This window comes from Castor canadensis, chromosome 2 (genome assembly GCF_047511655.1).
Source record: "Castor canadensis chromosome 2, mCasCan1.hap1v2, whole genome shotgun sequence".
NCBI lineage: Eukaryota > Metazoa > Chordata > Mammalia > Rodentia > Castoridae > Castor > Castor canadensis.
The window spans coordinates 15,543,675-15,571,279 of NC_133387.1; the positions used below are offsets into that span (position 1 = coordinate 15,543,675).

The 27,605-nt window shown below is 44.6% G+C and overlaps 1 protein-coding gene across 1 annotated transcript in view; it reads left to right on the forward strand.

Annotated features, from left to right (window-relative positions):
• Window positions 1-471: 471 nt before the first annotated feature.
• Window positions 472-27,605, forward strand: part of Parp12 (poly(ADP-ribose) polymerase family member 12) — a 39,121-nt gene continuing 11,987 nt past the window's right edge. Inside the window, exons 1-7 of the mRNA XM_074062119.1 lie at window positions 472-914; window positions 4,643-4,778; window positions 7,249-7,549; window positions 11,630-11,731; window positions 17,101-17,224; window positions 23,978-24,173; window positions 26,759-26,900. Coding sequence (XP_073918220.1) covers window positions 574-914; window positions 4,643-4,778; window positions 7,249-7,549; window positions 11,630-11,731; window positions 17,101-17,224; window positions 23,978-24,173; window positions 26,759-26,900 — 1,342 coding nt within the window. The 5' untranslated portion in view covers window positions 472-573. The remainder of the gene's footprint in view (window positions 915-4,642; window positions 4,779-7,248; window positions 7,550-11,629; window positions 11,732-17,100; window positions 17,225-23,977; window positions 24,174-26,758; window positions 26,901-27,605) is intronic.

Sequence of the window (27,605 nt, forward strand, 5' to 3'; positions counted from 1 at the left end):
TGCGTGGTCCTCCACAAACACTTGTGCGCTCCGACTTCTGCACTGATCCTTCGGGAGGACAGATCGCAGGGTCAAGGGGCACGCTCCCTTTACGTTCGAACAGCTGGTCCCCATAACTTGCCCGGAGGACTTTCCCAACCCGCGCCTCAATCTTTATTCGGCAGGGGCAGGGCGGGCCATCGTTCTCACGCTGGAATTTGCTTTTTTAAAGGGCACACAATGCATGCGCGGAAGCTCAAGTGGCCTGGAGCGACGGTTGCACTTGCCCGGCGGGCCGGGCGCGCATCCCTCCGTCGGGCCGTCGTCCTGCCTGGCGGGGGGCGCCCTGGGAGACCCCGTGCGCCGGCGCGTCATCGGGCCGCGCGGCGGGCGCCCAGCTGGGGGCCCTGAGGCGAGGGCGCCGGCCGCTCAGCTGCGGCCCGGGGGCGTGGCGACGCCGCACGGGTTCTGTCTTCCTGCTCGCCTTCGCCGGGGCCGGCTTTCGGTTTCGTTTCCCTGCCAGCGTCTCCACCCCAAGGAGCAGCCGGGCCGGCCCCCAGCCGTCGCCGCTGCCGTAGCCGCTGTCGGACCGCCATGGCTCAGGCCGCCGTCGTCGTGGGCGAGGTGACCCAGGTGCTGTGCGCGGCCGGCGGCGCCTTGGAGCTGTCGGAGCTGCGACGCCGCTTGCGGGCGGGCATGAGCACCGACGCGCTGGAGCGGCTGCTGCGGGAGCGCGGGCGCTTCGTGGTGGCGGCGCGGGCGGGCGCGGGCGCGGGCGGCGTGGCGGCGGCCCGCGAGCGCGTGGTGCTGGCCGCGTCGCCGCTGCGCCTGTGCCGCGCGCACCAGGGCTCCAAGCCCGCCTGCGTGGGGGTCTGCGCGCAGCTGCACCTCTGCAAGTTCATGGTCTACGGCGCCTGCAAGTTCCTGAGGGCCGGGTAAGACGCCGCGGGGCCCCTCCGCACCCCAAGCCCGCGCAGTGGCCTTGCCCCCGGATGCTTGGTGCCAGGAACGGTGTCAGAGACCGGGGTCAAGCGAGGACGCGCTCTGAGGACCCACTGGCTTAGACAGAAGGTGGTGGTGGCCGGGACGCCGAGGCGTGGAACGGGGTGGGGGAGGGACGGGGTGGCCTGGGGCTGCACCGTGACCTCGATTGGAGGGCCAGGCAGCCAGGCTTTCTGTGCCCAGCAGCTGCCAGGAAGCTCTGAAAACTTCACCCTACTCCTGTTCACCTGCCTGGAAGCTGAACCTGCAAACTCCTTTCATCGCCCTCAAAGGCCTTAGGGTACCGGTTCCAGCCGGACCTCCCCAGCCTTGGCCCTCCTGGGTGCCCTTCGGTACCTCCTCCGCCCAGCCTTGGTTCATCTGGTGGCCTGGCTCTGCCTGGAAGGCCGTTCCTGGCTTGCTTCGTTAATGCCTCAGGTCTCACCAAAGAGCACCTTTCTTCTTACTCTTCATCATGCTGTTTATTGTCCTTATAATGACCGCCCTCACCTCCCCCAGTGTTAAACTTCCTAAGGACAGAGGCCCCAGCTAGCTTGACCCTGACTGCCGGTCTCCCAGCACCAGTATATGGCAGGTGGCCAGTGAGATTTGTGACATACACTAAAGAATTTAGACGTTACCCATCAAATGGCAGGAGAGAGCAACCATCAGATTTAGGAGGAGGTTTCACATTGTGGTGTGGCTGCTAATTTAAGGAATTTGTCCAGTTGTCTAGGAGAATTAGTTCTTCCCTTCTTTCCTTCTATCCTTCTTTCTCTTCCTTCTTCCTCTCTCATCTTTTTCTTAACATGGCAGGCTTCCTTCCTTCCTTCCTCCCTCCCTCCCTCCATCAGGGCTTCTCACTTGATAGGCAAGTGCTGTACCTTTTGAGCCACACCCCAGCCCTGACATTTCTTGCTTGTGTCAGGTTTAATGGCCTGGCATAAGGGCCTTGATCCATGCAGTCATTCAGAGATCCAGGCTGACCCACCTAGTCTCTGCCCTCAACACATGGCTCTTGAGGCCATTCTAGGTACCACATTGGAGGGGTACATGGAAAAAGTTTTTGTGGGCCAGCTCTAGAAGTGGTGGATATCCTTCCACTCACGTCCCATTGACTAGGAGCTATCTTATGACCCTGTATGGATGCAAGGGGCCTGGGAAGTACAGTCCCTAGGAACTAGCTGACTAGAAATACCAGATTGAAGCTTTCCCAGGGATGTGTGTGTTTTGAGGAGTTGGCGACAGTGGAAAGAGAAGCTGAAGAAGAGGTAATGACTCTCACTGGTTTTTACTCCTGTGGATTGAGAGCAGGAGAGGATTTTTTTTCTACCCAGGTCTGAAGCTCAGAAGAAAGACTTACCCCCCACACACCAAGGTACTGGTTTGGGAGATGTTGGGTGGTGTACAGTGTGGCCCCAGCCCTAGAGGTGGATCTGATCTGAGGAGGGGGTCTGAGACTGTAAAGAGGCTGAGGGTGGAACCCTGCAGAGACAAGCCACCTTAGGGGAGAAAGGAAGAGTGGTGATTGGATGAATCCAGTGATGGGGATCACCAGGGAATCTTTTGTCTCCACATTGTTTTTTCCTGGCAGTACTGGAGTTTGAACTCAGGACCTGGTGATTGCTAGACAGATGCTCTACCACTTGGGCCATATACCTCTAGCTCCTAGGGAATCTTAATGTGCATAGTTAGTATGATAAAAATGGCAGCTCTATTCTTGAGCTAGTTCTCCAAATTTGAAGACAGATTTTTATTTATCTTGGAAATCTGGCCATCTGATATTTACTGGCCTAAATGACTGAGTTTTTTTCTTCTTCTTTCTTCACCTTTCTTTTTTTCTTGATTTACGCAAGAGTTTCTTGAACATTCCTTTTGGATGGCTCACCTAAAGGAAAGTGGGTGTTTGGCTGCACTTTGTTTTCCCTGTGACTCTACTTGTCTTCCTTATTGCGGGATTAGCTCTTGTCCTGGTCTCTGGCCTGAACCTCATAATCCTTTGCTCAGCAGACAGTATGCCTGGTGGCCGAGAGCTTTATAGCTACCTTTGTAACCCAGCCCTGCTCCTTGCTGGCTGATGACCTTGGGCAAGTGACTTTACTTCCAAGCCTTAGTTCCCTCATCTGTGAAATGGGTGTAATAGTACTCTCCCAGACTCATTGAAAACTGGATGAGTTTTCATGAACCATTTAGGCAGTCCCTGGTACATGGTAAATGCTCAATAAGTTTTAGCTGTTGCTGTCATTGTCATCATCAGCCACCATCATTGTAATTATTAGGTATATTTGGCTCTGACAGCACCAATTTATTTGCCCCTCTGCCTATGACGTTCTGCATTCCTTTGCTTATCTGGTTTCTCCATACCCTTTATCTATTTGTCTTAGGGCTTTACACCTTCCAGCAGCCTCCCCTGGTTTTTCCCGCAGTTCTCTCCCCAACTGTCTTTCCTTCTGTGCTGCTGTCTGCTCACCATTAGCTGACTTGAACTTTCCATTCCATATTTGAGTCACTCTGTATCTGTCACCTCCACCAGATGAGAGACAGAGGAATTAAGGATGACTTCAAAGTTTTTGGTCTGTGATAGAAGAGGAAAGTTAACTTTGAGATGGAGGAGTCAATTGGGAGGTATGGGTTTGGGAGTGGATCAGGGTTTGGTGTTCTTTTGAGATACTTATTATAGGCATGGAATATGAGGAATGGCAGTGTCTGTATCAAGCAAATAGCTGCCTGACTTTTCCTGGTGACTCAGAAAGTCATTCAAAAGTTTATCTTTGGGTCATGAGGGCGGGGTGCCAGTGCGTGGCTCATAGCCAGAGCTCCTCGGATACTTTTGGATCAAAAGTATGGCGGAATGGGGCTAAACCAAGGGCTGGGATCAGGTACACACATGTATGTGTACATACATGTTTGTATGTCTCCCTGGGTTTGTGTACACACACCTAGTACTGTAAAGCAGCCTGCCCATTTATTTAGCCCATGTTTAAGTGTGTATTGAGTGTCCAGTGTGCTGTGGTGCCTCTCTTCATGATGGCCCTGTCATTCTCATCAAATGCCCTCTGAGAGTTGTGCTGGGCTCTAGACATTGCACAGTGCCATCCCTTCCTTGGTGAATAAGTGTTATACTTTCATTGCATAGATGTTCTTGTTTTTCCTCTGGTGCTTATAAACAGGGTAAGGAAGTAGTCCTGAAAAATTGTCATGAAGACTGATTTCACCAGCTGTGTAAGTTTGCTGGGCTTTCATAAAGTACCATAGACTGGCTACATTTTTGTTTGTTGGGACAGGGTCTCACTATGTAGCTTAGGCTGGCCTCCAACTTGAGATCTTCCTGCCTTAGCTTTCCAAGTGCTGGGATTATACCTTCCCCAAAATTCTGGAGGCTGGAAGGTTTGAGATAAGGTGTTGGCAGGGTTTGGTTCTTCTGAGGCCCCTTCCTTGGTTTGCAGATGGCCACCTTCTCACTGTGTACTCATGCGGTCTTACCAATCTCTTCTTGTAAGGACAGCAGACATATTAGTGTCCTAATTATCTACCCTAATTACCTCATTTTAATTTAATTACCTCTTTCAATACTTTGTTTGCAAATGCAATTGCATCCTGAGGCTCTGAGAGTTAGGACTGCAACATAGATATTTTGGAGAGAGACAATGTAGTCTATAACATCATCTCTGCTTCTTTGCAGGAAGAACTGTAGGAATGGTCACAGCTTGACAACTGATCACAACGTCAGTGTGCTAAAAACTCATGGTGTTGACCACCTCACCTATAGTGAACTCTGTCAACTCTTGTTTCAGAATGACCCCTGGCTTTTGCCGGAAGTGAGTGCCAACGGGGTGGCAAGGGGCTTCTCTGTAGATATTAGGGGAGAGGCCAGATGGTTGGAAGACAAGGAAGCTGAAGAGAAGGACTCCATCCTGGCAAAGAACATTGCATGGAGAAAACCTGGGTTTAATTTCTGTGTGCTGATTTCTAGACTTGTGATTTTGAAACTTCCTTTCCTTCCCTTTAAGTTGGGCTGGTACCGCCCTTGCAGGGCTTCAGTGAGGTTGAGGGAACCTGTTTGACCAGCACCTGCAGCAGCTGCTACTAACACAGAACTGAGGGGAATGAGGGACCCCAGGGGGGCCCATTCCTGGGCAGCAGGAATGAGAATCGCATGGCTGGGTATGACTGGATCCCACTGATCTGTGAGGAAGTCTTCCAGAGCTGCTGACAGCAGTCATAGGATGTGCTCTCTACCCACTCATTCACACCCAGGGAGTTTTGAAGATTAGCTGATGTGAATTCTCAGATTGTGGACGGCTCACTGCGTTGATTCTGAATCAGTTGGTAGGGATTAGCAATGTGAGGGACTCACTGGAAGTAGGGAGCAGGAGAAGGTATGGAAAGCCTTCAGAAAACAGAGCAGCAAGTCCAACAGTCATGGCAGGAAAGAAGGAAGGGAAAGGGCTGTGACTCACCAGATGCAGATCCAGTCTGCTTTAGGATCAGTATGGGGTTCTATCATGAACAAGCAGTGGCTCTAGAGGGCAGTATCTGGGACCCAAGTTTCATCAGCAGATGGAATGGGGTGTTCCTGTGGTGTGCGCAGGTTGCATAGAATGCTTTGACACTGTTTCTGGTTTGAGGTCACAGAGGTTAGATTGGCATATTTTAATGAAACGCTTCTTTATTCGTCAACTAAAGTCATCAAGTTGAGAAAGATGTTACATTAGTATGACTGTCACACAGTAGATGTTAACTTTTTACTTTTGAAAATTAGTGTTGAGTTGATTTAGTTAACTTTTCAGGAATATCCAGCATAGGTTGGGCACTGGTGATGAGGCGCCTTGGATGGTGAGATAGGCAGGTCAGAGGATAATTGCAGAGTGGTGTTTGAGATGCTCTGGGCTCTGGGGCACTGGAGTTTGGGCGCTTGGAAGGCATACTGAAATAGATGATGCCTATTCTGAGTGCTGAAGGATGAGTAAGAGCAAGGCAGGGGAAGGTGAGGGAGGTCTGGGAAAAGGAGCTCTGTGTTCTCTGAGGCTGCCCCACAGTAGGGGCTGGTATAGTCAGGAGCACTGCGTGACTCATTGTGACCAGAATGTGGGGCAAAGGAGGGGAAGAAAGAGAACTGCATGGGCAGAGACCCATCTGTGCAGGCCTTTGTATTCCAGGAAGGAGTGTGGATAGCATCGTGTCAGAGAATGGGCATTAACATTTGGGAGAGGTCATCTTGCCAGTAGTGAGACTAGCAAATCAGAAGGCAGGCAGTAGGTGACTAGTGGGTGACCCATTTTGCAGCCTTTCTGCTGGGATGTGTAGGTTAGCTGAGAATGCCTTCCAGCACATGGGAGATGAGACCCAGAGTGACTGTCAGGCAGGACTTCTGTTTCCATTTTAGTCCCTTACCAGATGACTGGCTGGGGTGGCCACTATAGATCAGGAACTCACTACATGTAGGCACTGTATTGATTGGTCCCTTCATATTTTCCTATTTAGTTCTCACAACAGCCATGTGATTTTGATGGGATTATTCCCATTTAGGGATTAAAACCCAGAATCCCAGGGCTGATGAGTGATTTTCTGACGATCAGATAGCCTTTAAATGGGATAGTCTGTGCTCTGACCTTTCCCCTTGGGGCTTCCATCCTTCAAGGGGAGGATTTTGCTAGTCAAAGCCAGGGTTCCACAGTGTTCTGGGGCATTCCTGCATCTTGTGAAATGCAGTGCCTGGGAATTGGGTGGGGGCCTGGTTTCCATCTCCAGGAATTTTGAGTGTAGAGAAGAAGGAACAATTGATTGAAGTTCAAATTGCAGGTTTGCCAGCAATCCAATGCTACCAATAGCTGTGTGACTGGAGCCAGATGTTGAACTCTGAGTCTGCTAACTCCCTCAAGAAATGAAGAGGGGATGTGTGGCCTGCTCTGAGATGCTTTTAACCCTCAGAGCCTCTCTCTGTCTCTGAGTTGTAGAAAGGAGAGTTGAGAGAAACTGGAGCCTAGTAGGGAAGATTCAGTGAGGCTGTCGGGGGGGGGTGGGGTGAACGTAGGTAGATTGGGGGGTTCTTAGGAGGCTGGTTCTTTGGATCTTCCCAGTGGAGGGGGTTATTCTGAATGTATGTTAGCTGAGGTAATCTGCTGACAGCCATCATCTTGAGTAAGGGATAGTCTCCTATCTGTGGCCCTTGTGGACCATGGAATCACACCTTGGTTGTGAGGCCTTTTCTCACCAGGACCTGGTGGGCAGGGAGGTGTATTGAGGGAGGCCTTCCTGGGCTGATGTCTTTTTCTTCTCTGTCTACAGATCTGCGTACATTACAACAAAGGAGACGGACCCTTTGGCTCTTGTTCCTTTCAAGATAAATGTAACAAACTCCATATCTGCCAGTACTTCTTACAAGGGGAGTGCAAGTTTGGCACTAGCTGTAAGAGATCCCATGATTTCTCCAATACTGAGAATCTGGAGAAATTGGAGAGGTTGGGCATGAGCTCTGACCTGGTGAGCAGGCTGCCTTCCATTTACAGAAATGCACATGACATCAAGAACAAGGACTCTGCCCACACCAAAGTGCCCTCTCCTCCTGTAGGCACCCCGGGGACTTCTGGTAAGGCCGGTGGGAAGTGCTGCTGCCTCTGAATGCTCGTGGCCAGTGAATAGAATCTGGACTTTGGGCAAGTCTGGACTTCTTTTAGTAAAAGGATTACAGGTGTGAGCCACTGGTGTGCAGCTGGATGCTGATTTATTTATTTATTTATTTATTTAAGGTAACATCAAGCTTAGTGACAGATAAACGGGAAATTTTAAGCAGGTATTTTCTTTTAAAATGGGATCTCACTACATTACCCAGGCTAGGAGGATCATAGACATGGTCAAACAGTGTGAGTTGGTGTTGATGGGTTTTGAGTTCTCGAGTTGATGGGGTTGTATTTGATGGGTTTTAGTGTCTGATTGGCCCTGAAATTGGGGCATCAGCTTCTCCCCTGGTACAGTTTTCTTCCACCTTGGGAGAGCTTGCCTTTCAATGGGGACCCCAGATTTAGGATGTCATGCTGCATGCTCTAGGGGCATCTTTTGCACAGTATTCTATTTGGATTTTACGAAATGAGTGCAGGAGGCATTTTTAACTTTTGGCTTTGCCCATCTTCCTGCCATGAGTAAATAGAATTTTTTCCCTTATTATAAATTTGTCTGCCTTGTTTTCTATTTCTCTTCCAATACACAGAGTGCCTGGTTCACAGTAACCCTTGCTATTTTTTTTTTTTTTTTTAGGCTTTGAAGAATCATGTTTATTTGTATCATTTATCTTGTATATGTTCACTGCTTTTTTTTTTTCATTTTTCTTTTATTATTCATATGTGCATACAAGGATTGGTTCATTTCTCCCCACTGCCCCCACCCCCTCCCTTACCACCCACTCCGCCCCCTCCCTCTCCCCCCCAATACCCAGCAGAAACTATTTTGCCCTTATTTCTAATTTTGTTGTAGAGAGAGTATAAGCAATAATGGGAAGGAACAAGGGTTTTTGCTGGTTGAGATAAGGATAGCTATACAGGGCATTGACTCACATTGATTTCCTGTGCGTGGGTGTTACCTTCTAGGTTAGTTCTTTTTGATCTAACCTTTTCTCTAGTACCTGTTCCCCTTTTCCTATTGGCCTCAGTTGCTTTAAGGTATCTGCCTTAGTTTCTCTGTATTAAGGGCAACAAATGCTAGCTAGTTTTTTAGGTGTCTTACCTATCCTCATCCCTCCCTTGTGTGCTCTCGCTTTTATCATGTGCTCATAGTCCAATCCCCTTGTTGTGTTTGCCCTTGATCTAATGTCCACATATGAGGGAGAACATACGATTTTGGGTTTTTTGAGCCAGGCTAACCTCACTCAGAATGATGTTCTCCAATTCCATCCATTTACCAGCGAATGATAACATTTCGTTCTTCTTCATGGCTGCATAAAATTCCATTGTGTATAGATACCACATTTTCTTAATCCATTCATCAGTGCTGGGGCATCTTGGCTGTTTCCATAACTTGGCTATTGTGAATAGTGCCGCAATAAACATGGATGTGCAGGTGCCTCTGGAGTAACAGTCTTTTGGGTATATCCCCAAGAGTGGTATTGCTGGATCAAATGGTAGATCGATGTCCAGCTTTTTAAATAGCCTCCAAATTTTTTTCCAGAGTGGTTGTACTAGTCTACATTCCCACCAACAGTGTAAGAGGGTTCCTTTTTCCCCGCATCCTCGCCAACACCTGTTGTTGGTGGTGTTGCTGATGATGGCTGTTCTAACAGGGGTGAGGTGGAATCTTAGCGTGGTTTTAATTTGCATTTCCTTTATTGCTAGAGATGGTGAGCATTTTTTCATGTGTTTTCTGGCCATTTGAATTTCTTCTTTTGAGAAAGTTCTGTTTAGTTCACATGCCCATTTCTTTATTGGTTCATTAGTTTTGGGAGAATTTAGTTTTTTAAGTTCCCTGTATATTCTGGTTATCAGTCCTTTGTCTGATGTATAGTTGGCAAATATTTTCTCCCACTCTGTGGGTGTTCTCTTCAGTTTAGAGACCATTTCTTTTGATGAACAGAAGCTTTTTAGTTTTATGAGGTCCCATTTATCTATGCTATCTCTTAGTTGCTGTGCTGCTGGGGTTTCATTGAGAAAGTTTTTACCTATACCTACTAACTCCAGAGTATTTCCTACTCTTTCCTGTATCAACTTAAGAGTTTGAACCCTTGCTATTTTTGAATGACTGAGTGTGTGCTAGCATACTTAGGGTCTTTATTTATTTATTTAAGTGGGATTAGGATATGAACTCAAGACTTTGCACTTGCAAAGTAGGCGCTGTACTGCCTGAGCCACACCTCCATTCCATTTTGCTCTCGTTATTTTAGAGATGGGGCTCTTATAGACTGTGCCTGGGCTGGCCTCAAACATCAATCCTCCCAACCTCAGCCTCCCAAGTAGCTAGGATTATAGGTGTGAGCCAATGGTGCACAGCTGGATATTTATTTTTTTTAAAGGAACATCAATCTTAGTGACAGATAAATGGGCAATTTTAAGTAGATATTTTCTTTTAAAATGGGGTCTCACTACATTACCCAGGCTGGCCTTGAATTCCTGGGCTCAAGTGAGTCTCCTGCCCCAACAGCTGGGATTACAGGTACATACCTCCATGCCTAGGTAGAGGTAATTTATTTAATGAGCATTTCTTGAGTACCTGGTACATGTGGCAGGTGAATAATAACAGGGTAACTAAGGGAGCTTTTGACATATTGGTTCCTTTGGGTTTTACCTTAGAGGCCACTGGCTGGCCACTCTCGTACTCCATTCCTTCACTTAGCAACCGTGGATGCTTACCATGTGCGGGCTCTGTCCTGGGCCCTGGTTATAGTGAATGAGAGCCGTGCCTCTCAGAGTGCATGATCATGCCCACTGGTTTAACTGCAGACATCGCTGTGATTGTTAATAATCTACTCCCTAAAGCATCAGGCTGCCAGCACACTCTAATCTTGTCTGATTGCTATACTTCAAAATTGTGCTTGCTCTGTTTTCTCTTTACATTTTCTTCAGTTATTTCTTGTTAATCCCGTTCAGTTGTAGGAAGCCAGCACTAGACAGGTTTTTCTTCAAGTAGATGCTTATAGTGTCAGTTGGATTACGCCCTTGTTAAAAGGGAGAGAGTGTCCATTACTCAGCGAAGTCAGGTCCCTAGAGTAGTCGCCAGCCTGGGGGAAAAGAGAGAAGGTCCCTCTCTTCTTCAGGGCCCATAGACATGGTCTGTCAGGTATTACAGCCTCTGTAACATCTTGGGGCTTATAAAAAGGCAATGAAGAGAGATCAACAAACAACAGGTAGCATGCTTATTTAAGGACAAGTGGCGGGGGGTACATGTAACAGGTAAAGACTCATTGGAGGGACACGGATATAAAAGGGGAACTATTGAGGGGGTCAGTGGGAGAGGGATAATGAGAGGGTGAAGAGGTTTGAAGTATATTTCATGTATATTTATGAAGATGGTGTAATGAAACCCATCAAGTATTTTTTGGAAAGGGGAAGAGGAGGGAGGATTAGGGGAATATAATGGAAGGGGTGAACTTGTTCAGATACACTGTACACATCTATAAAATTGTCACAGTGCAGCCCCCTGTATTATTAATGATTCCTTAAAAAGAAAGACTCATTGGCATGATACCAGGATAGGTAAACTTTGACAGCACATACATGTCCTTTTAATATTAAAAACTTCATAATTAACCTAAAATTAATGAAGGAGGTGGTTTCATTTGGAAATGTAAGTTTTCTATGTAGTGCCTTATTTTTTGGTTATTAGTATCTAGTCTAAGAGTTCATTAATAAGTACTTGTTATGTAAAATCAAACAATAAAAACTAGCCTTCCATTTGCCATCTCCTAGTGATTTGGGTGGACAGCCAAAGTTGAGAAGAATCCTTTCATAATGTCCTGGGTTTAATAAGCAGCTGTGTGACTTTTCTTCCTAGCAAGCAGGGTGCCCTCCTATGTGTTTGGAGGTACCTTGATCCCTAACAGGATAGGTTTTGTCAGCTACCTTGGGGGGCTTTTGTCTTGTGCAGAGAGATGAATGAATTCTCTCCCTGTTTTGTACCTGAACTACTGAAATCCTGTATCAAAAGCTTCCTTAGAAGCTGATACATTTTTGTGGTTTCTTTGTAGAGAGAAGAGACAGTTCAGGTTCTGTATCCCCAAACACTTTGAGCCAGGAGGAGAGTGATCAGATCTGCTTGTATCACATCCGGAAAAGTTGTAGCTTTCAAGGTAAGTCAGAGGGGCCCTTTTTCCTGTCGTGGGAAAGGTAACTGTCCTTAGAGCTCTGCTCTGAGGAATCCCTGAAGGAAAGAGGGGACTTGCCCTTTTGACCAAATAGTTGTGAAGCTGGTTTGTTGGGGGAGTTGAGGATAGTGGGTAGGAGTCGTTTGAATTTCTGAAAATGAAACTGTAGGTGAGTTTCTGGAGACATAACCATTTGGATTTGTAGCAAATGTGTGTCAAGTGTTGACAGTTGGTCAGCTTAGCACAGGATCACAGACCTCCACTGAGACAGGGATGCTCATCTAATGAGGTCCAAGGTAAGTGTCACTTCTGAAGGGCAACAGTAGGCCTAGGGGAGCTTTAGAAACAGGGAAAGACCTCACTGAAGAGAAGACATTTGTGTTAGCTCTTGGAGAATTTGTTGAGTTTCATTGGTATTAATCCAGTGAACCTTACAATTCCCCTCCCCCCTTTTCTTCCTCCCCTCCCCCTATGTATTTTCATTAAACTTTTGTTTTCTTCTTAACTGATAGCTTGGCTTACAGCTAAAGAAAGATTCTTCCTCAAATTCTGTGACTGCCCTTAAAAGGCAACAACGTCTTGTTTCGTTTTCAGCCTTTAAAAGTTACCCAAGCAATTCATGAATACTCTCATTTTGTAAATAGAGTCAAATAATACAGAGTAAAGCAGGAACTTCTTTATCCTTCCCCAAAGGTAGACACTTACTGTGTGGTGGTAATAGTTGTTTTACCTATTTTTAAACAGGTTGGGAGCATGTGATAACATTACTCAACCTGAATCTTTTATTTAACATTGTGTTTTGGAGATTTTGTCCATGTCAGCATGTGTAGGTCCACTTCATTTTTAAAACAACTGTCTAACACTCAGTTACGTTGATGCTCCATTCCACATGCAAACACACCTGTATGGGTCTTTCCATAGACGGAGTCCTGGAAACAGAAGGTTGGATCAGAGAGTGAGTTCAAGGCCAGCCTGGTGATTCATCAAGACCCTGTCTCAAAAAAGCAACAAAAGGGCTGGTGGAGTGGCTCAAGTGGTAGAGTGCCTGCCTAGCAAGTATGAGGCCCTGAGTTCAAACCCCAGTACTGGGAAAAAAAAAAAAAAAAAAAAACCAGCAAAACAAAAACAAAGCATAGTTCTGAGTTTTGATAAGCATATATATGCTCAGATAACCAACAGTATGGAATAGTTCCCTTACTCCAAAATGCCCCTTTTACAGTTAATCCTTACTCCACAAATTCGCCAATTCTAGATCTACTTTTTAATCATTGTAGGTTAGATTTGCCTTTTCTAGAATTTCATGTATAAATCATACAGTGTATATTCTCTTCTGCCTAGCTTCTTGAGCTCAGCAGGTTTTGAGATTCAGGTAGGCTGGCATATTAATAGTTTGATCCTTTTTTATTGCTGAGTAGTATTCCATTGAGTGGATAGACTGTATTTTGTTGATGCTGGTGAACATTTGGGTTATTTTCATTTTTGACTTTTATATATATAACTTGTATAAGTAAGTAATCATATGCAAATTCTCATGTAGATACCTATTTTTGTTTCTCTTGGGTAAAGAGCTAGAAGTGGAATTACTGGGTTGTTATTATGTATGCTTAACTTTATAAGAAACTGCCAAACTCTTCCAAAGTAAACACATTTCCCACCAGCAATGTATGAGAGTTCTTTTTGCTCTACATCCTTGCCAGCACTTGGTATTAGTAGCCTTTTAAATTTTAACCATTCTAATAAATGAGTTAGGGTATCTCATTGAGGTCTTATCTTAATTTGCATTTCTCTGGTGATTGATATCTAACATATATTATCATATGATTATTAGACATTTCTTTATATTTTATGAAATACCTGTTCAAATCTTTCACCAATTTTTATATAGCATCTTTATTCAAAAGTTAAATGTCATTTACCATTCAGTTCACTAAGTATAATCACAAAATTTTGCAGTCATCATCACAATCAATATGTAATGTTTTCATTAACCCTAAAAAAATCATACCATCTGCAGTCACTTCTCCCTCCCAGCCCACCCCCCAAGCTCCTGTGGACCACAGGATAGATTTACATCTATCGCGGCAGATTTGCCTTGATATGTCATATAAATGGAATCACATAGGATTGGGGATATAGCTCAGAGGTAGAGCACTTGCCTAATATGCACAAGGCTCTGGGTTCAATCCCCAGCATCACAAGAACTAAATGGAATCATATAGCTTTGGTCTATGACTATTTTGACCGTTTTGATTGAGTTATTTAATTTCTCAGTATTGAGTTGAAAGTTTTATATATTTCATATGTTGAAAGAAAATCCATTCTCTTTCATTTTTATTTTCTTTATGTCTTTTTTTTTTTTTTTTTTTGTGGCATTGGGTTTGAACTCAGGGCCTCATGCTTGCTAGGCAGGCGCTCTACCACTTGAGCCACCCTGCCAGCCTACAATATTATAATATTTTCTGAAGGATAGATGTTTTAATATTGATGTCCATTTAATATTTGTCCATATGTCTGTTTTAGTATTTTTTTTCTAGCCTAAAAATATTTGCCTATTTCCTGTGTTTTTTCCTAGAAATTGTATAAACATAGCTTTATTTATTTTCCCTCGTGTTGAGTTTTGTGCAGCTTTTCAGCATGTTATACTTGAGATTTTCTGTGTGTCTGTCTATTGGTTGAACCCAGGGGCTGACTCTGATTCTGGGCTTTCAGCCCAGAGATGATAGAGTAGGGGCAGTATCCTGCTTAGAGGGAGTGGGCTCTGAGGCCCATGTAGCCAGGGACCAGGGGGAAGTTGGCAGCTGTGTTACACACTTTTCTTTCTCTATGGCCCTTAACTGCACACTTACATTTTGTACTGGGAAAGCAAATTGTAAGTCTGCACAGCCCAAGCAGATCCTGAAGGTGGAGTCCCACTCCAGTGGGTCCTCTTACTGTCATTGGGATGTCCTTTCCTGCTTCTTATTTCATCAGAGTCTGTGTCTATGAAGCCCCCAGATCCTTCTCTATGTGGCTTCTTTCGCTTGTTTTTTCTTTCTTCTTTTATATCAGTTTGATTCTGTCCGCTTCCCAGTTTGGAAATTCTTAAATAATTCTGGTGTTTTCATGGTACTTTTTATTGCTTTGCAGTACTTTATGATTCTTTCCTCTGTGGCCTGTCATTTCCAGGGGTGTAGGGAGAAAGGAAAGGAGGGTGTAGGTAATTTGCCTGCCAAATTGGTTTGATTTCTATGACTCCTTTTCTGGAAAGCTTAGACTTTGGAATGCCCCAGTGAGGTGGGGAACGTTAGAAGGAGGGGAAGGAAGTAGAGAAAGGGCCGAGGATCAGGGAAGATGAGAACAAGCGTCTCCACCACTGTGCCACATTTCTTCCCAGCCACTATGGTTGCAAGTGGCCTTTCCCAGATCCTCCAGCTGTAAATGGCCTGGCCTCCCCACTCAGATCTGACCTGCTGTTTGGTTCCTGGTTCTTCCCGAGGAGACTTCAGTCTGGTGGGAGATCCCCAGGGGATGCTTTTTTGCAAAAGCAAGGAGGGCTTTTCTTCAAGCCATATGGGAGTCACTGGTGGCTGGGGTTTATAGATATAGCACCTCAACACTGGGATGCTCTATGCTGTCATGTCAGGGTGGGAACAGGACCTCTTACTTGGCTGTGACCTCTGTACTGTAGCTGTGGCCTAGCCCAGCCCTTCAGTATCTGAAGGAATGTTGGGCACATTCCTTGTCAAGTCCACCAGGTTCCTTGACCTGCTGTGAGCCATTCACGAACAATCTGTGGACAATAAGGATCTTCAACCCCTGGTGTGGCTGTGTTCTGCCTGAGGAGCTGAGAGATTCCTCACTTTTCCTTGAGCCCTCTCGGACTGGTATTCTTTTCTGCCCTGTCTCCCCCACCCCAGTCCACGTCTTTGATGAGCATGTCCCCCATGCTCTTGCATGATGCTCCTCCACTCCAGTGTCCTTTTTACAGAATCTGGGGAAGTAGTGGTGTTAACATGTGCCTGAAAGAATGCATGATTTTAGAAAATTTTAATTTTTTTCAGGTTTAAATTAGCCAAACTTCATTTGTATTATTTTGAAATATGAATTAAAATGCTCAAAGGACCGTTGGTAAAAGATAAGACTTCTTCATACCTCTTTTCCTGAGCATACAGGTCTTCAAGAAACACCAAGATTTTCTGGTCCTTGACTATCTGTCTAGAAAGATGTTACATGTGTACAAGTGTATGTATACGTTTGTTTATACTTGTGTGTGTATGTCTATTCAGTTTCACCCTTACGTGGGTATATTAGCACACTTGTATCTTTTTTTTCCACTTAACTAGATGTTTAATTTTGGGGAATGTATAGTATTATTCTTGTGGCTCAAAATTCAAAACATGCAAAGTGAAGGACATCTTTCCTTGTAACTTTGTCCCCAGGTCACCCAGTTCTCCTCTGCAAGAAATAATATCTGTACATATGTGTGATTAGATTAGAGTATCTCTAATCTCATCCCGTCTGTTTTTTACCTGGAAGCATTTTGTACCTGGTTGTTTGTCTTCCTGCCTAGTAGCATGTATCTTGGCAGTAGTTCCATGTCAGAGTGCAGTGAGCTTCTTGATCCTATTCTCTCTGTCCTCTCCACAGTTCCTCTGTATGGAGGTAGCAGAACCTCAAGGGGCCACTGAAAGGCAGAGAAAGGGTGTGAGCTGTGTTCTAAGCACAGGTGGCAGGAGCAAAGGTGAGGCAGGGAGGAAACACTTGCGGTGACAGGGCAGTGAGGATATGGCTGCCCAGGAAGGGCATGAGGAAGGTAGAAGACCGGGGATGTTGGTGGACAGAGCTGTGCATGGGAGGACCTGAGAGGATGTGTTGGGGAAGAGGTAAGTCTCTTGGCAGCCAGAATATACCCAAGTGACTGGAACCAGGCTGCTGAGCCCCCTGTGGTGGGACATCTGGGGTTGGGAAGAATTTCTGGTAGAGATGAATGTGGCTTTGTCTCTGATGTGACCTCTGCCTGTCTGTATGCCACACACAGATTCTGGTGGTTAGACTGCACCCTGCAGGGGTGGAATCATTGAACTCTTTACAGAGTCTTTATAATCATAAAATGAAATTCATAGATGATACAACTCAACAACAAACAGATTTTTAAAAAGTCAACATAAGTTCCTGTTAAAAAAGAAGACATACTGAATAATACACACAGAATTTGAATGTCTAAATGCTCACGTATGACTGCACTAAAAAACACTTCCCCACAATTTTCTAGAACATTTTCAGGTCAACGGGCAGCACAACTCCTGTTGACAACTACAGGGCAAAGTTACACTGTACTGCCGGGCTGTCTTACTAATTTATATTTTTATTTTTAGATAAGTGCCATAGGGTTCATTTCCATTTGCCGTATCGGTGGCAGTTCTTGGATGGAGGCAAATGGAAGGATTTTGACAAAATGGAGCTTATTGAAGAGGCATACTGCAGTCCTGGAAAAGACAGGTAGGATGTGCTGCTTGCCCCTCCTTTGTGCCTGGACTTTTGTTTGCAGGGTAGAAGGTTTGGTTTAAACAGCAGTGTTTAGTTTTGAACGCACATATACACTCACACTCTCTCTCTCTCACGCACACACACAGCAGTCTGGTCTGGAGGTAGAAGTAGTTCACGTCTGTGCTGTCTGTTTGATGGCTCTGTTCTACTTTCCTTGCCTCTTGAAGGAGCTATGGGAAAAGAAGATGGTGCCAACACCAAGCGAGTTGTCAGCTTTTTGCTGCTGGATTTGGTCACATATACAGTTACTTACTCATTATTGCAGCAAAGCAGAAGGTGATAACCTTTGAAGTTTTAGCCTCTTGCGTAAAGTCACACAGCTAAAGTACTGTTTATTGTTTGACCTTTAATGCTTTTATTATTTAAGTAGATACTGTATTGTCACTCACTCAATTCAGAGTAAATAGAGGAGTCCTAGATAGCCTCATCATAACTGGGACTAGATGTGCCGAGAAGAGCATTTGAGCCACCATTTGAGTACCTAAAATAAGTTTGAACTTGCAGTGCAACTGCAGTTATTTGCAAATGGAAGGGCTCACATACCACCCATAATCTTTCTTTTTGAGGCGAGGTTTACACAGGAAAGTGCATAGATATTAAGTGAACAGCTCAGTGACTTTTGACAAATGCATACACTGTCATTGAGATAGAGGGTTCCTCATGTCCCTTCTGGTCAGTCCCACCCCACAGGCCATCACTGCTCCATCTTCTCTCACCTTAGGTTAGTTTTGCTAGTTCTTGAACCTCTTATAAATGCAACCATTTGTTTCACTGGTGTGTCTGGCATCTCTCTCTCAGTACCGTGTTTTTTTTTAAGACAGAGTCTCACTTCATAGCCCATGCTGGCCCCAAACTCATGATCTTCCTGTGTTGTCTCCCAAGTGCTGTGATTATAGGCATATGCCACCACAGCTGGTCCAGCACTATGCTTTGAGACTCTTCCATGTTGTGTTGGTCTCCTGTGTGTCTGTGGGTGGATGTTCAGCGGGGGAACTGCTGGGATTCCAACACGTCCTCAGCTTTTCCAAATGGTACCAAACTGCTTTCCACGGAGATGGTACTGCTTTCCACTCGTATTTGCAGTCTCTAGTGATATGTCCCTCTAACGTTGGTGTTGTCCGACCTCTGCATGTTTCCCAGGCTGGAGTAAATGCTCCCTCAGTCTCCATAGCTCCAATTCCTTGTGAAGAAAAGCTTCTCTTTCCTTCCCATTGCTGTGCCGTGTTCATTGCCATACCATTCCAGGTAGGAATGAACAGTTGTGTGTTTACATATCTTTTTTTTCTTTTTCATGCTGGGGTTTAAACTCAGGGCCTTAGGCTTGCTAGGCCTTATGCTCTACCACTTGAGCCATACTCCTTTTTCCTTTAAGTATCTTTCACATAGGGTCTTACACTTACACCCAGGCTGGCCTATACCCTGATCCTTCTGTTTATGCTTCTCACATAGCTGGGATGATAGGTGTACACCACTATGCGAGCTTTTATTCCCCATTGAGATGGGGTCTTGCAAACTTTTTGCCTGGGCTGGCCTTGAACTGAGATTCTCCCAGTCTCTGCCTCCGAGTAGCTAGGATTACAAGCATGAGCCACTGTACCCAGCTACTTATTTTGAGGAATGGTATTTCTGGATATTAAATATGAGTTTAAAATACACATTGCTAGTCAGCTTATTATGTCTTTTAATGAAGAGAAATATTTATCCGTTTTTCGTTTATGGTTTTGTACTTCTATGTGTCTTAAAAAAACCCTCTTTAATCCCAGACCATATGAAATTCTAGAGTTTTCTTCTAAAATCCTAACATTTTAAAATTACAATACTGTATTTAATTTCTCCCTTATGTGGTGAAGTTTGATTCCAGTTTCATTCCCACACAGATGAATTACCTGTTTTGCCAATGTCTACTTTTTAAATATTTGATTAGTTTTTTTGTGATAAAATACAAGTAACATAAAGTTTATCATTCTAACCACTTTCAGTCTGCAGCTCAGAGACATTGAGTATATTCACATGGTGCAACCACTAGCACTGTTCTTTTCCAAAAGTTAGTTTATTCCTGAAACCATCACAAGAGAGCCAAATTTAGTCAAACGTTAACTCATCTCATAGCTCACGTTCACATTAGGTGTTTTTTTTTTTTTTTTTTTTTAATTTTATTATTCATATGTGCATACAAGGCTTGGGTCATTTCTCCCCCCTGCCCCCACCCCCTCCCTTACCACCCACTCCACCCCCTCCCTCTCCCCCCAACCCCCTCAATACCCAGCAGAAACTATTTTGCCCTTATTTCTAATTTTGTTGTAGAGAGAGTATAAGCAATAATGGGAAGGAACAAGGGTTTTTGCTGGTTAAGGATAGCTATACAGGGCATTGACTCACATTGATTTCCTGTGCGTGGGTGTTACCTTCTAGGTTAATTCTTTTTGATCTAACCTTTTCTCTAGTTCCTGGTCCCCTTTTCCTATTGGCCTCAGTTGCTTTTAAGGTATCTGCTTTAGTTTCTCTGCGTTAAGGGCAACAAATGCTAGCTAGTTTTTTAGGTGTCTTACCTATCCTCATCCCTCCCTTGTGTGCTCTCGCTTTTATCATGTGCTCAAAGTCCAGTCCCATTGTTGTGTTTGCCCTTGATCTAATATCCACATATGAGGGAGAACATACGATTTTTGGTCTTTTGGGCCAGGCTAACCTCACTCAGAATGATGTTCTCCAATTCCATCCATTTACCAGCGAATGATAACATTTCGTTCTTCTTCATGGCTGCATAAAATTCCATTGTGTATAGATACCACATTTTCTTTTTTTTTTTTTTTTTTTCATTTTTCTTTTATTATTCATATGTGCATACAAGGCTTGGTTCATTTCTCCCCCCTGCCCCTACCCCCTCCCTTACCACCCACTCCACCCCCTCCCGCTCCCCCCCTCAATACCCAGCAGAAACTATTTTGCCCTTATCTCTAATTTTGTTGTAGAGAGAGTATAAGCAATAATAGGAAGGAACAAGGGGTTTTGCTGGTTGAGATAAGGATAGCTATACAGGGCATTGACTCACATTGATTTCCTGTGTGTGGGTGTTACCTTCTAGGTTAATTCTTTTTGATCTAACCTTTTCTCTAGTTCCTGGTCCCCTTTTCCTATTGGCCTCAGTTGCTTTAAGGTATCTGCTTTAGTTTCTCTGTGTTAAGGGCAACAAATGCTAGCTAGTTTTTTAGGTGTCTTACCTATCCTCACCCCTCCCTTGTGTGCTCTCGCTTTTATCATGTGCTCATAGTCCAATCCCCTTGTTGTGTTTGCCCTTGATCTAATGTCCACATATGAGGGAGAACATACGATTTTTGGTCTTTTGAGCCAGGCTAACCTCACTCAGAATGATGTTCTCCAATTCCATCCATTTACCAGCGAATGATAACATTTCGTTCTTCTTCATGGCTGCATAAAATTCCATTGTGTATAGATACCACATTTTCTTAATCCATTCGTCAGTGCTGGGGCATCTTGGCTGTTTCCATAACTTGGCTATTGTGAATAGTGCCGCAATAAACATGGATGTGCAGGTGCCTCTGGAGTAACAGTCTTTTGGGTGTATCCCCAAGAGGATACCACATTTTCTTAATCCATTCGTCAGTGCTGGGGCATCTTGGCTGTTTCCATAACTTGGCTATTGTGAATAGTGCCGCAATAAACATGGGTGTGCAGGTGCCTCTGGAGTAACCTGTGTCACAGTCTTTTGGGTATATCCCCAAGAGTGGTATTGCTGGATCAAATGGTAGATCCATGTCTAGCTTTTTAAGTAGCCTCCAAATTTTTTTCCAGAGTGGTTGTACTAGTTTACATTCCCACCAACAGTGTAAGAGGGTTCCTTTTTCCCTGCATCCTCGCCAACACCTGTTGTTGGTGGTGTTGCTGATGATGGCTATTCTAACACGGGTGAGGTGGAATCATAGCGTGGTTTTAATTTGCATTTCCTTTATTGCTAGAGATGGTGAACATTTTTTCATGTGTTTTTTTGCCATTTGAATTTCTTCTTTTGAGAAAGTTCTGTTTAGTTCCCTTGCCCATTTCTTTATTGGTTCATTAGTTTTGGGAGAATTTAGTTTTTTAAGTTCCCTGTATATTCTGGTTATCAGTCCTTCACATTAGGTGTTAAATACCACTTTCTAAAATGGGCCATCTGTCTTCAGTGCTACTTGTGTTGGGCGCCATGTTAGCCTCTGGTTATTGTCTGTGTGTATTCACACCATACTGTCCTACATGGGAGAGTTTTATGGCAAGTTCTGGAACTTGGTAAAGCTAAGCCCCTCCTCGGGTTTGTCTTTTTAACTTGTCTCGGTTCTCCTTGTCATTTTTCTCTTTAGGAATTTAAAAATCAAATCTCACCAGCTTTCACAGAAAATTCTCTGTTTTCCAGTTGAAATTGCATTGACTGTTGTGAGTTTGGGGAGAATCGATAGTTTATGTCATCTGGATGCTGGTGGCTCACGCTTGTAAATCCTAGCTATTCAGGAGGCAGAGGTCAGAAGGATTGAGGTTGCAAGACCCCACCTCAAAAATACTCAATCCTAAAAAGAGTTGGAGGTGTGGTTCAAGTGGTAGAGCACCTGTTTAGCAAGCAGGAAGCCCTGAGTTCAACCCCTCAGTACCTCCAATAAAATAAAATAAAATGAACACATAAATAGCTTATGTTACTGATGCTTCACGTTCATGGACGCGACTGCTTTCCCAGCTCTCAACCACGATCTGACTCTTCACACATTGCTGCTCGGGAATTCTTATTAGACATACGGTGAGATTTTCTCACCTCTGTCTCTACTCACTTCTCTTTCATTTCCTTCCTTTCTCTTTCTGCTGCATCCAGGGGAATTTCTTCTTAGTTTCCCAGTCCACTAGTTCAGCCTCGTCTGACATGTAGTGTGTCCCACATGTGAATTTAAAATTTCTACTATTATGTAAATAGTAGAACATTTCTAAATGTTGTAGCTTTTTCTTTTAAATTTACCTTTTTTTTTTTTTTAACAGTACTAGAGTTTGAACTCAGGGCCCCACACTTGCTGGGCTGGCACTCTACCAGTTGGGCCATCCCCCACAGCCTTTTCCTTTCATTATTTTCTGGATAGGGTTTTGTGGTTTTGCCTGGGGCTGGCTTTGGACCACGATCTTCCCAAAAAGCTGGGATTACAGATATGCACTATCATGCTGGCTTATTTGTTGAGATGAGGTCTCAACTTTTTGCTCAGGTTGGGTTCAAACTGTGATCTTCCCAATTTTCATCTCCCAAGAAGCTGGGACTACAGGTAAGAGCTACCACAACCAGCTATCTGGTCATCTTTTTTACAGTCTCTTAATCCTTCCTCATGCTTTTGATACTCAGTTCATTAAAAAAAAACCCTTTATACATACTGGTTTCTGAGAATACTGGTTTTTAGCCTTTGGTGATCTGGTTTTATTTGTTTTTTTGTAAACCAGATTTACTCATGGTGTCTCATTTCCACATGTGTATTGTGATTTGATTTTGAGCTTTTGTTTAATGAATCTTTGCAAGAATTCTTGTGACTCAAAGATGATTCCTTCAGAGGATTTGTGGTTTGCTTCTCTGGGGACTGATACCTGTAGAGTAATTCTCATACAGAAACGTGAATTGACCTAAAACCCGTGTGTGGCTTGAGTGGTTCATGAGTTCTTGGGAGAGTTTTTCCTCTTCTATCAGAGCCAACATGAATGTAGGTTAATTTTCTTGGTGTCTTGGCAAGACAAGTACCTTCCCTTTACTAAGGGTACGTAGTCTTTTAGGGCCCTGGTTTTATGGAGACATAACCTCTCTTTAGATTGCACCTCCTACCTTATTCAGATCTTGCATTTGCTTCCTGTTTCCATTTGGGTGCTGAAAACAAAGCTCCCAGTGACCTTGCCCACGGACAGCCGTAGCCTCAGCCCTCACTGTCCTGTCTGGTTTTGTACCTCCTTTTGGTCTTTGGGTAGTGCTGTATTTAGAAGGGAAGCCTGTCCTCATGGTCAAGCATGCAGTCTGTGCAGCCACACTGCTTCCCTTAAGCCCCATCTGCTAGCTGTTTGTCATTACACAGGTGTGTTTCTTAGCCTGCCTGGGCTTCTCTTTCCCATATGTGACATGGAGACAGCAGCGCACCTCATAGGGTTAGGAAGACCTAATCTGCCACACAGGGAGTACTTCATACAGTCCTTAATGCAGGGGCTGCTCATGAAACGCTCAGTGTATATTAACTGTTTTATTTTTGCCTTCTAAGGATTTCCCTTTTTGCCAGCTTAGCAATATACCTTGTTTTATTTATTTGTGTGTGCGTGCGTGTGCGTGTGCGTGTGCGTGTGTGCGTGTGTGTGTGTGTGTGTGTGTGTTGCTGGGGATTGCATCCAGGGCCTTATGCATGGTAGGCAAGCACTCTGCCACTGAGTCACATCTCTGTTCATCTCTCTTTCAATGCATTTTGAAAAAAAAAAATTTCCTTTAACTAGCATTTTGAGAAGAATTTTCATGATAACTGGTCTTCTGTATTACCCTGATTTTATTGTTTTTCACCCAGGAGAACTGATCTTAAAAAGCAGTTTTTCTCACCTCTAGAAACATTTCTCAAAAATATTCTCCTACTAGCTAGGTGGTCTCATGAGTGGAAGCTGAGGGACCTGTGTATGTTTGGTTGGTAGAATTTTTCATCTGCCTCTCATTTTCTTTTGCAGGATTTTGTGTGCAGAGTCAGGCAGTGGCTTTCAATTTGATTATCTGAACTTTGACTCCATGAGATTTGGTGCTACCCAGGCTCGCCGCCTTTCCACGGCTTCCTCAGTCACCAAACCCCCACACTTCATTCTCACCACTGACTGGGTTTGGTATTGGATTGATGAGTTTGGTTCTTGGCAGGAATATGGAAAACAAGTAAGTGTAATGGGAAGAGGTGAGTGTTTTATCCAGGATGGAGGAGCCATTCCAGACTTGAGCATAGGGGTTGTTAGGGAGCACCCTGGGGAGAGACAAGGATCCCTGATCTCTGGATGACTCCCTGGCTTTGGGGGGCCTTATGACACAACTAGATAACTTGGGGTTCATATGTACAAGCTTCCATCTTTGAAAGATTAGATAATCTTTGGATCGTGAGAATTGAATGATAAAAAATTGCAGTGAGATCAACTTTGATTATTGGTTTTATTAAATAGAAAGATGCTTTTCACTTGTGAATAGAGAACTGCAGAGCTAGTGCCTAGGTGTGTTTGTGTGGCTGCAGTATCAAGTGTAAGGTTTTTAAGCCTGCCTTTCTTGCCTATTTCTGTAACTTTAGAAAATGGAAAAGTATAAGAAATGGATTTATATCAGAAATTGACAGAGCCCAGACCAAATAACTCCTTCTGTCAGTTATTTGAGGTGTTCAAGGATGGCTGAGATTAAAGGGAGTTTTTGGCCACTTGCTGAAGTATAGGGACCCCCCTCCACAATGAAAACTGAACTGCAGAGCCTGATATGTCCTTGCACTCCCTGGTTGCAGGAGGCTAGCTGGTTGTTGGAGGAAGTTTTGGTGTCTTGTTCTTAGCTACACTCAGGTGCAAATCTTGTTTCATTTCTTGTTGTCTCCCTGTGATAACTAGTCTTAAGGAATTTTGACCTTGAGGTTTGGGGCAGGAGCAGAATGCATGTCTGACTGTTTGCCTCTTTATGTTCCTCTTGTCTCCTTCATGTCCTCAGGCCAAAAGGGCCTGTCTTTTCTTCTTTCCTGCTTGCTGTCTGGAAGGGATTTTTATGCTACCTCTTCATCTTCCTCCATTCTAATCTAGTGTTTTAGTTTTGAAGAAGGGCAGAGTTCAGAAGAACTTAGGCACCAGTCTAAGATCAGGTAATAGGAGGTTACTTCAAAAATCAAATACCTATTACACCGTCCCCCAGTAGCCTTCTAGGGCCAACTCATTCTCACTCAGGCTCAAGTCTGGGCCCACATGTCTGTTTCCTCCACCTCTCCAGTTTGGGGTTCTCCCCACCCCTTGCTCATTCTCAGTAAGTCCCTTGAGCTTTCCTAACATGCCACGCAGACCTGTGGGTGCCCTTGAGTATGACTCATTGAAATCTAGAACTTTTTACCTAAGAGGAATAGTATGGTACCAAGAGGGAGAGTTTCCAGGGACAGATGGAGTTACAGAATCAGTAACTTAGTTTTCAGTGTATTGTCAAATATAAGACTGAATACTGATGACGATTACAGGTTTACTGAATGCTTTCCCCAGGCACTATGCTAGGTACTCTGAGTGCCTTATTTTAATTATTCCTGCAACCCTGTGAGCCTGGGATAGTTCTGTTGTGTAATGGGATGAGTATGCTTACATATGTAATTATTCCTGCTATGCACTTGAGGTAACTGAGATTCAGAAAGCTTAAATTAACTTGGCAACATAGAGGGTCAACTAATTTGGAGGTGTATTAACCCACTCCTGTTGTAGTAACAATATAACTGAATTGTGTGCTTTATAAAGAAAAGTTTATTTAGCTTACAGGAGTGCTGGTGGTATGACTCAAATAGTAGAGCACTTGCCTAGTAAGTGCAATGCAAGGTTCTGAGTTCAAACTCCAGTACTGTCAAAAAAAAAGTCTGTTTAGCTCACAGGAGGCTGAAAGTGCAAGATCAGGTGGTCCTATCTGTTTGGTCTCTGGCAAGGGCTAGGTTACAAAATGATAGCCAAATAAAAAGGAAACTAGCCATGTGCAGAAGGGGCCAAGCGGGCAGGGTTACCTTGCTTTACAATAAACCACTCTCAAGAGAATTAACCCATTCCACAAAGAGCAGCATGAATCTTTTCTGAAGGTAAAGATTGCCCCAGTGACCTAACCACCTGCCATAAGTCCCACCTGGTAAAGATTCCACTCCTCTTAACATTGCCACATTGTGAACTAAGCCTTGAGCTCATGAATCCTAACTACCTCCAAACCATAGCAAGGAGCCACAACTCAAACCCTTGAATATAAGCTATCCGGGAGGGAATTCTAGAGAAGATGAGAGATTGGAATGGCTGACTGAAAAAATAGAAGAACTCTTCCAGGGACCAGAAAAAGAAAACTGCATAGAGGAGGACTGAAGTCTGATTAATGGATGGTAGAAATAAGAATAACCAGAGAAGAGGCAGTGTTGCTTGGCTGACCAGTCAAGCAGTGTGGGAGGATTCACTGTTGATGTTCACCATCTCAGAATGGCTGTGTCATCCATTCTGAGGAACCTGAGCACCCTCTTTTCCATTACTTGCATCCCTGTTACCTTGCTCAGCATGACCCTACTTACTGCCTTCAGTAAGAAGACAGTAGCTTCAGGAGAGTCGTGTTGCTTCCCCTCTATGCCTCCCTCCCTACGTACTTCCTCCCTGGTGCCAATCCATAACAGGACTGTCTACTGTAGGCATGTCTGAAATGTGTTGTGGACACCACCAGAATTTTGCTCTTCACTGTGGAGTCTTGCCTCCATGAAGTTTCTGGTTTTCTTCTTACAGGGCACAGTGCACCCTGTGACCACTATCAGCAGCAGTGACGTGGAGAAGGCCTACTTGGCATTCTGCGCCCCAGGCTCTGATGCCAAGGCAGCCACCTTGAAGTTCCAGGCCGGAAAGCACAGCTACGAGTTAGACTTCAAAGGTACCCCCACCTGTGGAGCAGAGCCTAGCCTGTGGGTGCAGCCTTTCCACGTTAACCTGGGGGCCTGGGAAGATGCAGGAAAGGAAAGTGTATGTTCATCCAGAAAGGCAGAGAGACCTATTGATACATGACACTGACCTGCAGGATGGAGGAGGTGGGGAGAGTGCTATGAGCAGCTGAAGCCCAAGAGGGACAGGCAGGGTCCCTGAGTGCGATGTGGCTGTCCTGAGGCCTGTGAGCAGGGCCTTCTGTTAACCTCAGTTCCCAACAAGGCCCCAGGTGGCTCTCTTGTGCAGGATTCACTTTGACACTCCCTAGCATGGCAGTGTTGCTGCTTTCTTTTCTGTGGGCACCTTCAACCTTGGTGGGACACCAGACAGGCTAAACATGTCAGAGGATATGCTCTAGTTAAAAGTGGATCCTGAAACTGGGACTCAGGTGATTCCCTCCTTCCCTCCCTTCATTCCTCCCCCTCCCTTTCTCTCCCTCTTCCTCCCTCCCTCCAAGTGCACTACCATTAACCTATGCCCCAGTCCCTCTCTAGTTTCTCTTAGATCATTTTCATGTAGACATATTGGTCCAACTCTGTCCAGTTCAGCATTGCCTGTTTCACATTTTAGACTTTGAGTCCTCCATAGTGTTCAGCATGTTAAAAGGATGTCAGAGAGTCTTCCTCTCAGGATACACTGCCTTTGCTATTTTTGT